General features: G+C 38.7%; 1 protein-coding gene across 1 annotated transcript in view; it reads left to right on the forward strand.

The window, feature by feature from the left end:
* Positions 1-15,962, forward strand: part of LOC150088524 (uncharacterized) — a 142,255-nt gene that overhangs the window by 56,872 nt on the left and 69,421 nt on the right. The window contains exon 3 of the mRNA XM_090370215.1: positions 9,083-9,513. Coding sequence (XP_090226341.1) covers positions 9,083-9,513 — 431 coding nt within the window. The remainder of the gene's footprint in view (positions 1-9,082; positions 9,514-15,962) is intronic.

The raw sequence follows: 15,962 nt of genomic DNA on the forward strand, positions 1-15,962 counted from the left end.
GTCATGGCTGGTGATAATGAACTTGCGTGCGATGTGGTCCCATGTTGTTCATAATGAATTGCTAATGAATGCGGGACGGTTTTAAGGTCATCATTCCACTTAATGATATAAATTGGAAGACGGCGCACGTAAAGTGGGGGGGATGAGAAACAGAAGGGAAAAAAATCGGATTCCAGAATGCCAGCCATTATTGAAATAAGAAAGTCAAATGTCGTTAGTGGAGTTCATCTTTAAATATTTAGATGCTGCTTGGAATTTAAAATGATCGCCGACACAGTTAATGGCATTCCAGTGGCATTTAGTTGCTTGTTATGAACGCGATCGGACGTTTCCTTGCGTTCCTAGGAAATCCATCTTCATTTGTGTACCGCCCTCTCTAGGATACTTTTCAGCCGTGTTTACTCCTAGCGGAAGATGTCGATCAGGTATGATGAATTGTGATACTTTTCTGTCTTCCTATCATTTGCCGACATACAGGAAAGGCAATACTAAGAAAGACACGGACAGTCTTCGTAGAAGACTTCCTTAAGGTTTTTGAATCTTCAGAAGTTAGAGATAAGGAGGAGGTCCCAGGAGATTATTCTGGAATCATTTATCTGATGCACTCTCTGCATAGCTTCGTTAATTAAATGGATTCTGACAACGTTCCGGGTTGGGCATATTTCATCGGATAAAAGGTAACATTTTCTCCAAGACAAATGACTTAAAGAATTCCTCGATCACCACATTATACTAAATATGTCTTAAAGGAAACTGGCTTAAATATACAGCACAACCTTAGTTATATTATTAACAAAATGAACAAGGGGGTTTAACACAAGTGCGAGTCAAATTAAAACCAGATTAATTTGACTATCAACTAGCTATACTTTACGAGGTGATGCCCAAAAGTTTCCAAGGGTCTTCTTACTTTCTTACTATGAAATACGGGTGATAGTAGAGTTCTGTAACTTAATTGTTATAGATACTTTTGTCAGTAGTTTCACTGTCCATGACTGAAGAGAATAGAAGAGATTTAATGACGATTAGGAGGTCCAACAAAAATCAAAAGAGGAGTTGCAAGAAATCATGAAACGAGAGTTTCAGTAATGCCTGCAGCAGTGGAAAAATTACTGGACAAGGGGAAGAAGTGGCTTCACTATATGTCTTTAAGGTAAAGCTATTCTTTAATCAGAGTAGAAACTGTAAGATCTTACATACATCTCAATATAGTCTCAGTCATGGTTTAAGACAACTGTCCAATAAATTTCTTTTTATCCTGGATTATGAAAGTCTTTTTGTAAAGGGAAAATCGTAGGACTCATTCTTGCCTTCGTGGATAGTACAGTTGGTAGGATCGCCGTCCACCCTACACCGGGAGGATGGAGAGTAATAAATTTACGGGCCTTTTTCACAACGTGGCTGAGTTAATCGCTCTCTGGCGAGGGTAGCATGATTTTCGTCCCGGAAACTTCGGTTTTTCATCCAGCAAACAGAAAATCGACCACAGAACACACGCAATTTACAGACAATATACACGGAGCAATATAGCCTTGGTCGCCAATGCTCCCAAAACCCAATAACAAACTCATTTTTAGATGTTAATGACCACCCATGGTCATTAATATCCAAGAATAAATTTTATTCAATTTCAATAAGGCATCAAGTACCGCAAAACCACTGCTCGCCCTTGTGATTAATATAGTTCGATTCACGTCTGATGAGTTTCATTTTTATGGGCTTTTTTCCTCATTAGCAGATTTGGTCAATAAATCGTGATGATCGGCAGCAGAGGCACAAATGACTCTGCTGCCAATCATCACGATTGGTATAATACAACGTAGCACCAGCTGTAATACTCCTCACCATATTTCTACAAGTATTAGACCATAATTTATCTTTAACCACCAGAAATATCGGTTTCATATGACTGGCCCTGGGAAACTTGTCCTGTTGTTAAACGATGCTCTGCTTTGTGGCATGTGATCCAGAGAGAGAGAAAGAAAAAGGAAGGGGGATATGGAATTTGATTAATATTGTACGCTCTAACGCTTGTATATAAAAAAAAAAAAAAAATGGGAAAGTCTGCCATAAATCTCTGGCAGTCAAGGATCAAAAGGCGATATTCGATACCCACGATAGAAATGAGTACTGTGATCTCTCTCTCTGGAATCTGTCATATTTGAACATTTAACATTATTTGGCGTATGTATCTGTTTATGTACTGTAATGGCATAACTATTTACAGAATAGCCTAATATACAAATACATTTAAGCCAGGCTGCTCATAAACTGGAATATTCCTTAAATGGTCCATTTTTACAAAAAATTTTTAATACGTTAACAAAAACGTTTCGAGCCAGACATCACAAGCCTTTGCTACAATGGATACCCACAACAATTTCTGTTGGAAGCGACCAGGTGTGCTCCAGCCGATATCGATCAATGGATATTTACCACTTAAACGCGAGTGGTCTTCTATAAAAGATAGAAGAAAAAAAATCACTCACACGGCGGCTTTACTCGAACCTTAATAACCTCATTCCAGTTGTCATTTGGGTAGATTGAGCTATTTACTCATCCTGGCATATACCATTTGTCCCTCACCCTCCGTAATCAGCTACCTCATAAAACTGCAACACGGAAGATGGGAATAAAAAGAAATTGTTTCAGATGTGATAGACAGAGCAAGGGTCTGCTTCACAAACATAATATCTGGCTATCCCACTATGTCTACTTTCATTTAGTTCCTCCAACCCATACCGATATCTTGAAAGAGACTGCATCAAAGAAATTTCATCTTTCGGAAGAGTTCATGAGAAGGCATTGACGTGATTGCCAGCTCCCTCTGTCCTTACGCTTTGGTACTACACTATCGAAATAAAACTGAGTGCGAGAATGGAACGGATTATGATTGGTTTCCACTTTCCAGATGATCCAAATCGATCAGAAGCCAGCAATAAAATCCCCCAGATGATGCTGCAGGTGAGGGAGAAAGGGTCATTCTTCAGATAATAATTGTAACTACACTGGAACAGAGCTTCCAACTAAATGGAAGATATTAATCAATTTAGTCTAGAAAACAAAGAATGGCATAAGATCGAGAGGATAATTATAATTAAAACCGGGGATACTTAATGAGCTTCCAGTCGCATATTATTATGGTTTCTGGCAAAGTAAGGTGAAAAAAACTTGGTGGTTAAAATTGTTGTGGGTGAAGGACCCGTTGGGTTAGGTGTGTTAAGCTAGAGCAACTAAGACTATGGTTCGTCAATATACTGTGCCTGTAATTTCCTGTATTCTTCGATTGGTTTGTTATTTCCTGGATGAAAAATCCGATCTTCCTCTAATACAGATTAACTCAGCCAAGTTGTAAAAAAAGCCCACAAATCCCTTGCGTCATTGACCCAGGATTTAAACTCTGGCTTCTTCCACCCTGTAGGTAGAACAGAATTTACAACCGCTGCCCTCACCTGGGCAGATGGAGGGCAGTTTCATTCAAGAAAAATTATGAGCAAAGCGTTATCATCTATAGTTATGGCCACTGCTAAATGAATGTGTCTTTAGAGCCGTTGACATCATTCTATAAATTAGTCATTTTTTTTCTATTGGAAGCATTCTAAGGTGAAAGCGACCAACTCAAAAGATTTGAATATTCCTAAGAAATTTCCACTAAATCCTATAAAAGTGATAGTCGTGCTAATTAAAACGGCCTGAAACTTAATTACTGACAGCAATATCCACCAGTTATCCTGAACTCAGAGATATAACGTCAGTTAAGCCTTTCGAAGATTGATTTTTTCTTCTTTCTTTCTGTTTTTTAAATAGAAAGGTAAGAAAAATCGTCCAGCCATGAGAATTAAAGCGAACTGTCTTGCAGGAATCACACTGGAAATGAATGACACACCTGAGCTGCCAAACTAATTAATACACGCTCGGTTAGAGGCAAATAATTCGAAAACTCCGAAGCGCATGCGCAACTGAGGCAGACAGCCTTAATCCGGGAACTATTTAAATCTCAGAAACCTTTGCGGTCTCCCCCGTCTGTTCCTGTTGGTAATTATCTTCTAAGTCAGTGCTACACTTAATGAAGGCAATTAGCCCTTCCAGCAAACCGTGAAAGCTGCCATTACCCTTGCCTAGTCCAGTGTTAGGCTTCGCACATAGAAATTACCTATAATCCATCCTAAATACCTTCCACTTTGCGACACAACGAATCCGCGATGCGCCCGGTTTCAAAGGAGTTAATTGCACAAAAATTTCCCATCCGTTGACTTAAATGGTTCGATCATTAGAGAAATGAGAACGGTTTTTTAGATCCTCTGGGTTTAATTACATTTCTGAAGATGGCATCCGAAGATGAACACCTAAATTCTCCGTCTGCGGTTGCTGCATCTGCGAATCTTGCTGCAAAAGGCTTTAATGTTAAGATCTCCATATACAAAGAATAAACAACCAGGAACTTTGAACTGGAATGTTTAATATAAAACAATATCCTGTTCCTTATTTATTTCATTGGCTAATTTCTCTTAATTAATGGAGAAATTTCCGATTGAGAAAGTTGTCTGACTTGCGTGTTTATTGCTTGCTTTCTTCTGTCACACCAGACTACCTTCTGTTGACACAAGAAAGTACTCGAGCAATCAGTCAATATAACAAGCAATGGCCAGACATTGCGTGCAACCCCATTGGGCTAATTCAGTGTCGTCTGTTTCCAACAATGACTGCTGCAAATTGAGCGCGCGATGTTTCGCGCGAGACTGAGCTAATTCAAACGATAGCGAGGAAATGTACAGTTTATTTTGGTTTATTTTGTACCAACAATCGACTGAATGTGGTAATATTTTTGCGAATGTTTCCTCTTTCATTTTACCTCGAGAATGAAACCATTTTTGCGAGGGTTTCGAATGGAATCGTGTCTTATTATTGTATTATTACGATGCGTATTGCAACCTTGTGATCACGTCTGCGCACACGGATTCATCATTACTTAAAAATAAGGCCATCCGCACGAATCCAATTACATTATTACTTCGTTCCTGTTATTTAATGGTGATGGGATTCTGCCGTAAGAGCAGCTTTCGGATCATGTTAGAAGTTACCAGCAGACATTTGCATAATCGTGAACAACTCATCCATCAAAACAAGCTGATGAATTAGCAAAACTTTGAGCAAGCTTAAAGTTAGAATGCTCGTTATGAAAGAATCTTTTGAACGTGAAATGAGTGCGTGCACACCTTTTCCAACTACAACACGTGTTTAACACACACTGGAAACACGCATTGCATGCACGATCACAGTGTAGTACACGGGGAATGTCGAAATTGCTTTATACTCAGTTCGCGATTTCAATGCGAAAACTTGCACACAGCCTGCTGTGACAATTACGATTCAAACTCGAACTTTGGAGTAGAGTAATTGAGTATTTTACCATTCAGAGAGTTTGGGGAACTGCGCGCATCTGCACTGCCAACCATTAGAGTCTAAACTTGTCAACACAATGGACGCCATAGTCCGTGATAGCTCACATCTTTGTGGATTACAACGTACTTAAAATTATAAGTATGTTTTAAAAATGCAGAAAATATCTTCAAATGTTTTAATACACTTCTTAATGTGTTTAATAAAATTAATATATGTGGTGCAGGTCAAGAATTTGCACTAGAGAAGGTACTGACATGCAAAGCGCTTTCATATAATAAACCAAGCAATGAAAACCACCTCTGAAAACGATCCTAATGTGGAATGATAGCGGGCTGTGGTAAGGAACATTAAAAGATGCAATTTCCTGTTACGAAGAACTTCTTTACAAAGACAAAGAAAAGGAAATTAAACAACCGGAAATCAGTTCTTTAAGGAAAATTAGCCCTTAGTATCTGAGCCATTGTGGTCATAAGCCATGATCCCAAAGAATTAGAGGAAAATCTTAATCAGTTATGCACAGTTAGTAAGGATTTTGGACTAAAGATGAATATGGCTAAAACAAAAGTAATGATGAACAAGTATGCCACAGAAAGGGAAATAATGATTGAAGGAGCAGTAATTGAAAAGGTGGAGTCATATACTTATCTGGGACAAGTTATTAGCTGTAATAATGATAAATGGCTGGAAGTCAAGAGAAGAATAAATTTTGGATGGATAGTATTCAGGAAATATAGTCACATACTGAAGAGCAATATCCCAGTTTGTCTGAAACGTAAAATAATGGACCAATGTATACTCCCCACCATGACTTATGGAAGTGAAACTTGGGCACTCACCAAAAGAATGGAAGAGAAGCTGAGAACCACACAGCGAAGAATGGAACGAATCATATTGGGAATAAGACTGTTAGATAAGAAGAGAAACACATGGATTAGGCAACAAACTCAAGTAAAGGACATTCTTATCAAAACTAAAGAACTAAAATGGTCTTGGGCAGGACACATAGCTCGAAGACATGATGACAGATGGACTAAGAAAATAACAGAATGGTATCCAAGAGGAGCTAGAAGAAAACCTGGAAGACAAAGGCGGAGATGGATAGATGAAATTCATGAGTTTGTGGGTAGTAAATGGATGTCCAGTGCTCAAAACAGAAGCAACTGGAAAGTTGCTGGAGAGGCCTTCATCCTGCAGTAGATTGAAAATGGCTGATGATGATGATGATGATCTGAGCCATTGCATAAATAAGCGAGTGACTATTTATAGCTCACATTATTATTAATATTCATCGCTCACATCAAATTTATACTAAAGAGAAAAACAGTTGGCGACTGGAGATGACGAATTACGTGGTAGAGAGGATTACTCCCTTAGTAATATTTTTATAGTTTATTAAAATGATAAATGTAATCTCAAAAGAACATCTGCGCTTTTTTCTTTTTCCACATAAATAATTTATTTAATATTTATTTATTTTTGTCTTTGGAACGTATCTTTAGTGCAGCGCATGTCTCATTGAAGTCGTTGTTGTAGAGCTTTAGGTGCATCAGCGACTTAGACCATATTGCACCATATATACATCTGTGCAAACGTATGTTCATGTGCCGATTTGCGTGTTGTGCAAGCTGAAACCCCAAGTTCTTCAAGAAGGAACCCTAGTCTTCCGCTTTAGACCGGCTAAGTACAGCCTCGATTGCAGAGGGACTTAGAAATTCCTCCAGTTCTTGACAAGAATCGAGCCCAGACCTCTCCAAAGGAGTGACAAGTGACAAAGCCATTATACTCCCACGGAGGACGTTTAATGCAAGTCAATACATATGGAGGTTGACTGAAACCGTTGTTCGTAGCTCCAGGAACGTAACTGAGCTAATTCAAATTGCTGGCCATTGGATGAAATGCGGCAGAATCGCTATTTTCTCCAGTCTCCACTCCAATAGAACTCAATTTCTTCAACTCCATGCTGGACAGACGAAATAGCCATATTTTTCCGTACGAATTCGACACGGTCACGCAGAAGGCCCATTATTTCACTTACCAGACCTTAATATCAAATGAATCTAACTCCATTAGTCAAGTTTACGATGAGGATTTGAATTATAATTCTTGAAACGTTCAGTGCATTCAAATTTTATGTATGTCCAATATAACTGTGCATTAATTCTTAATGTAATTTAAATCTCTTCCACTTGGGCATTTTAATCAGAGCGCTCGCTTCTTGTGACAAGACGTGCCTATATTGAATCAAAAATAAAAAGGAAACCTATTTCTTGAATGTAAAGTCTCCGAATTCAAATCTTGCCAATGGCAGAAGGAACTTGCTTGCAAGTGGGTTTAAAATTCCAGAAACAAGTTCCTAGGATTTTAAATCTGATTCTAAGTTAGGATTCTTTTCTTTTAAATAGAAAGTAAAATATATATATATTAGCTTAATGTTCTTGTTTAGACTAGTTCTTATAACATTTACAGATCAACATTCAATTGGAAAAGTGATAAAGGACTTCAACAGGAAACTCAAGTTTCTTTTTCTCGAAAGGGCTTCTTCCTATTCTGGCAATTTGCTAACTTTCAATAGGGATGCGTATTTTTAACGCATTGTGAAAATAAATGAAATCGTAACTGTAGAGAGGGATTTATTTCTAAAGTCCTCAAAGGTTTTTAGAATTCGTTCAAAAATAGACGAAAAAGTTTCCTGCAGCCTGCAAGAAGTTATTAAAGAAAAGGAATCCACTGCCGGGGACCCTGTATTAAATCATTACTTCCTGGGGTGATCTCAAGTCATCCAACCCAGCGGAGGTGTCGAGTTCCCATTCGAAAAGCTGCCAGTGGTCGACTGTAGGAAAAACGACTTGTGCGTGTCGGTAGCTAAGCAACCATGAAATAAACAGAGTTTCAAGCTGTTTGGCGCGTGCCGATCTGTGAGGAGTCTTGTTTCCTCGTTGCTTCCACTGACATTTCTATAGAAGAAGAACATTATTAATGGAACGTAAGTCTTTTGTCCTCCTGGAAAGGGAGGGAAGGCAATATGGTAGACGGCATAGTGATGCGGAACTTGGAAAAAATAAGACACCAGAGTGAAGATTAATGATACTAAGACGAAGAACTTGGTAGATATGCAAGATAATGTCACATATGTATATCTCACTGCTAGAAAACGGACATTAACGATAAATATGCGCCAAGTCTCATTTTTGAACAGGAAGGGGAGAGGATTATTGGAAGAAGGCGCCGAAAAAATCTGTTATTTCAAAGATGTATAGCCCCAAATATTTCCTAAATGACAGCGAAATTGATGGCAGAGGACAAGTAAAGAAGGAAGGCTTAAGTTACACCACTAGAAGGTTGTAACTTTCCCATTTGGCGATACATCTTCACTCTATGCAAGCTTCCCTCCAAATTCACCCTATTTTAACGTTAGCGAAGTTTAACTGGAAAATAACAACCCTCCAACGACCAGAGCTAGTTATATCGCAAAGACAAACTGACAGGTATAGCAGTTTCTAGAAGCGCCTTTATGTCATTCAAAGAGGATCTGTTTGCACTTTAAAACGATGTTGGATGCCTTAAAATATTAAAAACATGACATGTATGGTAACTGGAATGTTTTTTTAAAGTTTCTTGAGCCAAACAGTCGCTATTACGGAATGGAAGAATCTCTGAATTTCTCTTTTTCTCTTTTCAGATGTCGCTCTCCACACTGAACATTTCTGGAACACCAACCAACACCTACAGTCAGCACCACTATTCGCCGCACACCCCTGGATTCAACCCTTCCACAACCGCTCTTGCTAACTTTACACAGAAAGCCTTGCAAGAACATAATCTTACTCAACCGCCCCAGAGTGCTGCCTCTCGACATCCAGTGCACGTTACATCCCAATTGACATCTCCATCAAGTGGTTACAGCGACATCAGTACCCCCTACTTTTCTATAGGGCTGGCAGCTGCGTGTAGTGGAACATCACCATCTAAACCCCCTTTTCCTCATTCCTTATCGTTTAGTGGATATTCCCAGCATTCCTTTCTTCAGGGAACCTCCTACAGTTCTCCTTGCGTTGGAAATACCTTTGGTGCTACAGCCCAACCATCAGCTGCAGCATCTTTCTTTGCAAGGTAAGTTACTTAAGTATCTTAATAAATATTTGTATTTATAAATGCTTTTACTACATTACTGCCATGAATCCTACCAAAGAACTATGCTAAGCAATCAGTAAAAATCAAAACATGAAACTGGTATTTGAATAACCAGGATTATAAATTTCTAACCTCATGGAAGATCAGTAGAAAGACCCACTCCAAAGATGGTGTGAAACCTTAAAAGGCTGGATACCTCTTAAGGAAGCACGATGGATTAATGGAGTTGGTTCTATTTTGGAATCTGTAATGCTCGACACCAATTGGTTTGTCTTATAGACCAAGTAGTCCCTATTGCAGAATGGAAGACTACTCATAATCTCGATAATGCTGTATCATTGTGCGTTCATCTCTCTCTCTCCTTTGCCAACCGTATCTGATACATAAACACGAACATGTGATCCTTAGTACATATATATTGAAGATCTTCCCTTCCTCCGACTACTAGCTATTTCCACCACATTAACCCTAATTCCCTCCCTTCCCCTTCCCAAAGTTTTAGTGGAATTTCTGTTTCCCCTTAGCAATAATTGCTTTTATCGATCTACTAACTTTTAAGCAGATGCAATCGGTAATGGCTGGGGGAAGGTAAGGCAGCACAAAAAAAATCATTAATTGGAACAAAAGAAATCGACCACGCGTATCGTGGTTGCGTGCACAAACCCTGCAAGTGAGCTCTCGCGTGCGCGTGTCTGTTGCCTCCTGTGTCCCTATAGGAACCAATGTTATTTTATTTTTTATTCTTTCTGTTTGGTTTTTTTTCCCCTTATTTTGGGGTTATGTAAGGAGTGGTGTTTTTCGGCCAAACCATCAATTAGCAGGGGGGAAGGGAAGGGGAAAGAGTATTAATTTAAGTAGCTTCACTCGCTTAAAGGCCAGGTCGATTTTTGTGAGCACATAAATACAGGGGAGGGGGGGTATTCAGTAAGGTAATCAGTGGCTTATCGACAAAGTGGCTTCTAACCGGTACAATGAATTTAAAGGCGATTTTCAAATAACTTAATCAAATGAAGCATTTCTGGAGGGTGTGCTACGTTAGCAGAGACCTTGACAGTGATAATTTCTTATAGAATTAAGAACGCAGTAATAGCGAGTTGCTTCATGACCCACAATGCGTTAACTGATATAAACAAATATCAAAAATGGCAAATGTTATTTTAATATGCAAAGGAAAAAAACTAACTTATTGCTTTTATTATTCTGAAATCACACACGCTTGTATTTTTTTTTCGTTGGTTAAAATGTGTATTAAAAATGGCGTAAGGCAATAATCACACCCTTATTTAAGTTTGTAATGTTTAAACTACTGAAATAAGAACTCTTATACGTTTATGAGATCTTATTAATCATGTTTCGAAAGATAAAAAAATCCGGAAAAGCTTAAAGGAGGAAAACTCTAGTCCTCCTGCCTAGGAAGCATTCAAAAGCATTCTTGTGAAGAGAAACGCAAGTAGTTGCATCGAAGTCTTGCTAAAAATTGGCTATTGTGCTTTAATTTTTTGCCCTCCTGAGTAGCACAGTTGGTAGGATCGCCGTCCTCCTCCATACCGGGCGGAAAAGACCCGAATTAGTCCTGTCAATGGCGTGAGGGACTTTTATGGGCGTTTTTCACAATTTGGCTGAGTTAGTCGGTCTCAGGCGAGGGTAACATGGTTTTTCTCCCGAAAACTCGGGTTTTTCATCCAGAAAACCAACCACAACACACGCAAATTATGGCCTTAGTCACTGATGCTTCTGAAACACTACTACAAAATTTAGTTATAAAATTCCAGGGGCACTGCTCTCCTGAATTTATACCCTCTCTCTCCAAAACTATTCAACACATGCATCAATATGCCAGCAACCTTGTACGGTTTAACTCCAAACTCCCCGACCTAATTTTGTGAAGATGAGCACTTCACAGACAAGATAATCCCATAAAAGCTCTATTGGGTTTAAGTTAGGCGATTGCGGTGGCCACACCATAATTTGCAATGTCTCCTCCTCTTGTTTAGCTGCTACGAAGTCCCTGTACAGCTTAGAGCTGTGTCTCAGTTCATTATCTTGCTATAATATAAAATTTCTTCCACAAAGTCGAAGTCCAGAGGATATCGCATTATGTTCAAGAATGTTTTAAATGTTTTTTATAACCTTTTCTTAAAACACAAAATGAAATACTAAGCAACAGATTATTGCCACAACAATCTTGCTATCAGTTTTCAATAACCAATCATGAAGATTGCAATTAAGGTGAAAATATCAACCGTTAGTCTCTGTTTCGGACATAAAATACATGCCAGTCAGGTTTAGGTTGAAACTATAAGATATAAATAATTTGAGGTTAAACGAAATTGAGGTTGGTCGAATGATATTTCATTACAACCACGGATAAACAAAGAAAAAAAATATATAAAATTTTCTACAAGATGGCTGCTTTGAGAATATTTTGAACCCAGTAGAATAGGGGTTGCTAGAGTCGTTTAACGTAAATCTCGGGGTTCGCAGAAAACAGTTTTGAAAGGACATTTCACTGAAGAAAAATTCCAAATGATTTCATAAGGGCGAGTTCACACGTTAGCACACACAAAAGTGCGTTGTGTTCTTAAGAATGACGAGACGTGCGCCGTTTGAAATCTTAAGAAAACAAACTAAACCCACGGAATTATGTGGCTTATTAAAAATATCTGCTCTCTCCCGGGGCGGCTGCCGACGTTAGCGAAGCGCTGTCCGTCCTTCGACAGTCATCCGTCTTCCATTTCCGCGGACAAGGGTGGATGAGGAGGAGGGAGTGGGGCGGGGGCGAAAATTCATCGCATCAAATTAATTAACGCCACAAAGAGTCGCCTGTTATAAAAATACATAACGTGCCGTATCGACGAGGTGATCCGCGTCGTACGTGCCTCTTTGAAAACGGTTTCGGAGGCAGAGCACGGTAACTAATGACCTTCCGCAATGTCTGTGAAGAAGTTATTAATGGCGTATTTTGTCACGTCCACCGTCGCTGAGAAAACGCCACCTGGATGCACCGGAGATGTAAATACGGCATGCAAGGGAATGCGCGTTCGATTGTTTTTTGTCAGTGGGGTTGTGAACGTGAGGGAATGTTAAGATGGTTAGTATGAAAGGAAAGATATTAATGTCGGTGGCCAAGTTCTTTTTAAGTTACATCAAGAATCTTAAAAACGTGGATAATTTATTGAGGGAGGCTTCCATATATTCGAGTTCCTGACGGGAATCAAGTGGGTGTTCATCTGCTATTTAATATCTTTCAGACACGTAATGAATACTTGTCTGGAAGCAGTGAAATCGTCTACAAAGGACCATCATTCTTATTCCCCGTTTAACAGCTTGGTTAATTCGACATCAATCTGTATGGAAATGAGCTTGAAACGCTATATATATTCGCAGCTTGTTTAGAACTCATTTGCTAAGGAGAAACGGCAATTAAAGAATGAGTTTCCGTTCCTTCTTTATTCATCTGGGAACAAAGAGCAGAGAACAGCCATAACTGGAGCCTATTAGAAATCTCCCAGACCTTCGCCCTACTAAGTTATTCCCTTAGCCTTTTTAACAACTGTCTGTCTGTCACTGTGTTCCACGATCTATTTGTTGGATATTGCAAAAAACTTTTCAGCCTTTAGCCTCTATTTGTGGTCAGCGCCTTCCATTGGCAAATTAGAATCTGGGGAAGAAGATTCCGTAACTTTATTCTCTCTCTAAGATTCTAAATTATATATTACGGATTTAATAATAACGTCTCCAAGATTCTCTCAACTTCCAGAGTACCCTTTAGTACGCCACCCCATTCCATTCCATTAATTTAATCTCGAACACCGAGAGGATTTTTTTTTACTGTTGTGGCCGTGGTTCAAATCTACCTCTACTACGTGTGGAGGTAGATTTCTACTCCTGGCCATTATGCACGTTTTTTTTATTTGGTTCCCATCTCCCAAATGCAAATAATTATCGTACTTTTAGAGACCTAAACCTGGTATTTAGTTAACCAAAGAGTCAGGACCGACCCGTGATATTTAGAGTCCGTTTAAAAAGGAATCGGGCACCTTAATCTTTCATGAAAGATAGTAATTATATATTAGTTTCGACTAGAGGGCCCCTGCCATGCTCGGAGCCCGTGTGCAGTGCACACACACCTTGGCCCTACCCTGCAAAGATTAATATTGATTTTCACTATAGATATAAAATAATCAGCGATAATTACATGAAAATTCAGTGTTTATTTATTAAAAATCACCAATTATCTCATAGATGCTAGGAGGATGCATCATAAATATTTAAATTCTTATTTCTATTTAATATTCCTATTCTGTATAGAATGGCAAACGGCCTGTTAACTCTCTTCGTGCTCTTTCTAAGTTAGCGGTGCATTTATAAACATCTTCCGAGCCTTTCCTTAGGATGAATCAAGTAAGAGAGACATCTGTTAATGCTCGTTCTTAATATAGCTACTAAATGTATTTTTTCTCTTGTAGTCTTATAACAGAAATATTAACTCAAAGAAAGTTGATAGAGTAGTGCTTTAAAAACCTTTTTTGCTTTTGTTGTTCTGACATGCCAGCGCAGAATGGAAGTATGGGAAAATGCCTTATGGTTTTTTAAGCCGCTGTGGGAGCAAAATGAACACAGGAATGTTTTTAAGCCCACTTCATAAAGGATGAAAAAAAACTTTCTGAACACAGAGAATGTGCACTCTCATTCTTTCTCTCTATTCCCATGCTACTGTAATCAGGGGAAAATAATCAGGAACATTCTCGGCTGGTGGCGAAAGCTACGATCATTAATTCTGCCTTTTTTTTTTTTTTTTTTTCCTTCTTTTTTGCGTCACGTGGAGTTGCAGCGAAAGGCTGTGCGGCCACTGTGCTGTTAACCCAATACACTCCCTAAGCAATGTAACACTGAGAAAGCAGAAAAATGCAGTTAGCCGCAGTAAATATTGCAGACTTCACTATCGCTTTTACTTAGATTAAGTAAAAGTCTGAGATGTTGTTGTAGGGTGTCAAGAAGCATCAGCAACTAAAGCCATATTTCTCCTTGTACACTGTCTGTAAATTGCGTGCGTTCTGAGGTCGACTTTTTTTGCTGGAAAAAAGTTTACGGGAGAAAAAACAATGCATTCCTCGCCTGAGACCGACTAACTCAGCCACGTTTTGAAAAAGGCCCATGAAAGTTCTTAGTGTCATCGATGAGATTCGAACCAGGGCCTCTACCAGCGTGTGGTGACGATGCTACTAGTGCAGACCATCTTGAGAGAAGGACTCTTCCAACTCATCAGAAAAATAATTTAAATTCTCAACCCCAATATTTATCTGAATTTCATTGTTACTTTGATCTATCGCTTGAAAAGAACTCTTGCAAAATGCATCTAACAGACTGATCCCATGGAATCGTATCAAACTGTCTCTCATCCCGCACACTAAAGGTGACATTGTCAAAGATTACTTTCTCCGTTACAATTCTACAAATAGATCTCCAAGGATCCATATTACTTTGTCGACTTACAAAATTTTGCCAAGGCAAGTTTTTATACAATTTAATATTCTTGAATTCCTTCAGGTCCATATATCGATTATTTTCTTCTTCTCCATCTTTATCATTTCCTAGATATTCTAATAAGATACTTATACCTAGTTAATTCGGAGGTCCACCAAAACACAAAATTTGTACAATAAAACTTGTACACTTTGCAGAATATAACTAAGTTGAACACTGACAAGCAAATTTCAAAGTTTCAGTAATTTTCCAAGCTAACTTTCTGCCTTAATCTTTAATCTTTTATTTGTACTCACGTTCTGATAATCCTGCAATTTTCCTATACCATCTCTTAACTTGGAATCAAAGAGGTCCAAGTTCGTTTTCTGCATAGAAAAACGACTGATCTCCTTTCATGCACGATACTATCCAACTACACTATATTCAAATGTAATGTACCTGTGATCACTAGTTGTTAAAGATTCATGCACAGTCCACTCCTTAACATATCGAATTATAGCATCAGGACAGATGGTAATATCTATATATGATTCCTCATGTACTAAGGAATAGGTCGGTAGTTGATCAGGATCATTTACAGACTCCTCACCCCGCAGAAGAGTGAAACTCCTAGAGAAGAACATCTCTATCATCAGAGCTTTCCCCGCTCCAGAGCGTGGAGACAGCATTTGTCTCGTACACAACTCTTTCAAGATATTCTATGTATGGTTCCAACCAATCATTAAACTTACAGTAAGGAGAAACCATTTACACATCACTTCACAACATATACTCTATTGGAAGGAAAGAGACGTTATAATAGTCACAACAAAAGTTGGATTTCTAACCAAAATAGTGGTAAATGGTTCACCCACATTGGAAGACCCGAAATGCACTTGGATACCTCGCACTTTACCTAAGAAAGAATAAGACTCTTGGATCAATAAGATGTCCAATGACCT

The sequence above is a fragment of the Mastigoproctus giganteus genome, chromosome 3 (assembly GCF_048544385.1).
Source record: "Mastigoproctus giganteus isolate SK-2022 chromosome 3, ASM4854438v1, whole genome shotgun sequence".
Lineage (NCBI taxonomy): Eukaryota > Metazoa > Arthropoda > Arachnida > Uropygi > Thelyphonidae > Mastigoproctus > Mastigoproctus giganteus.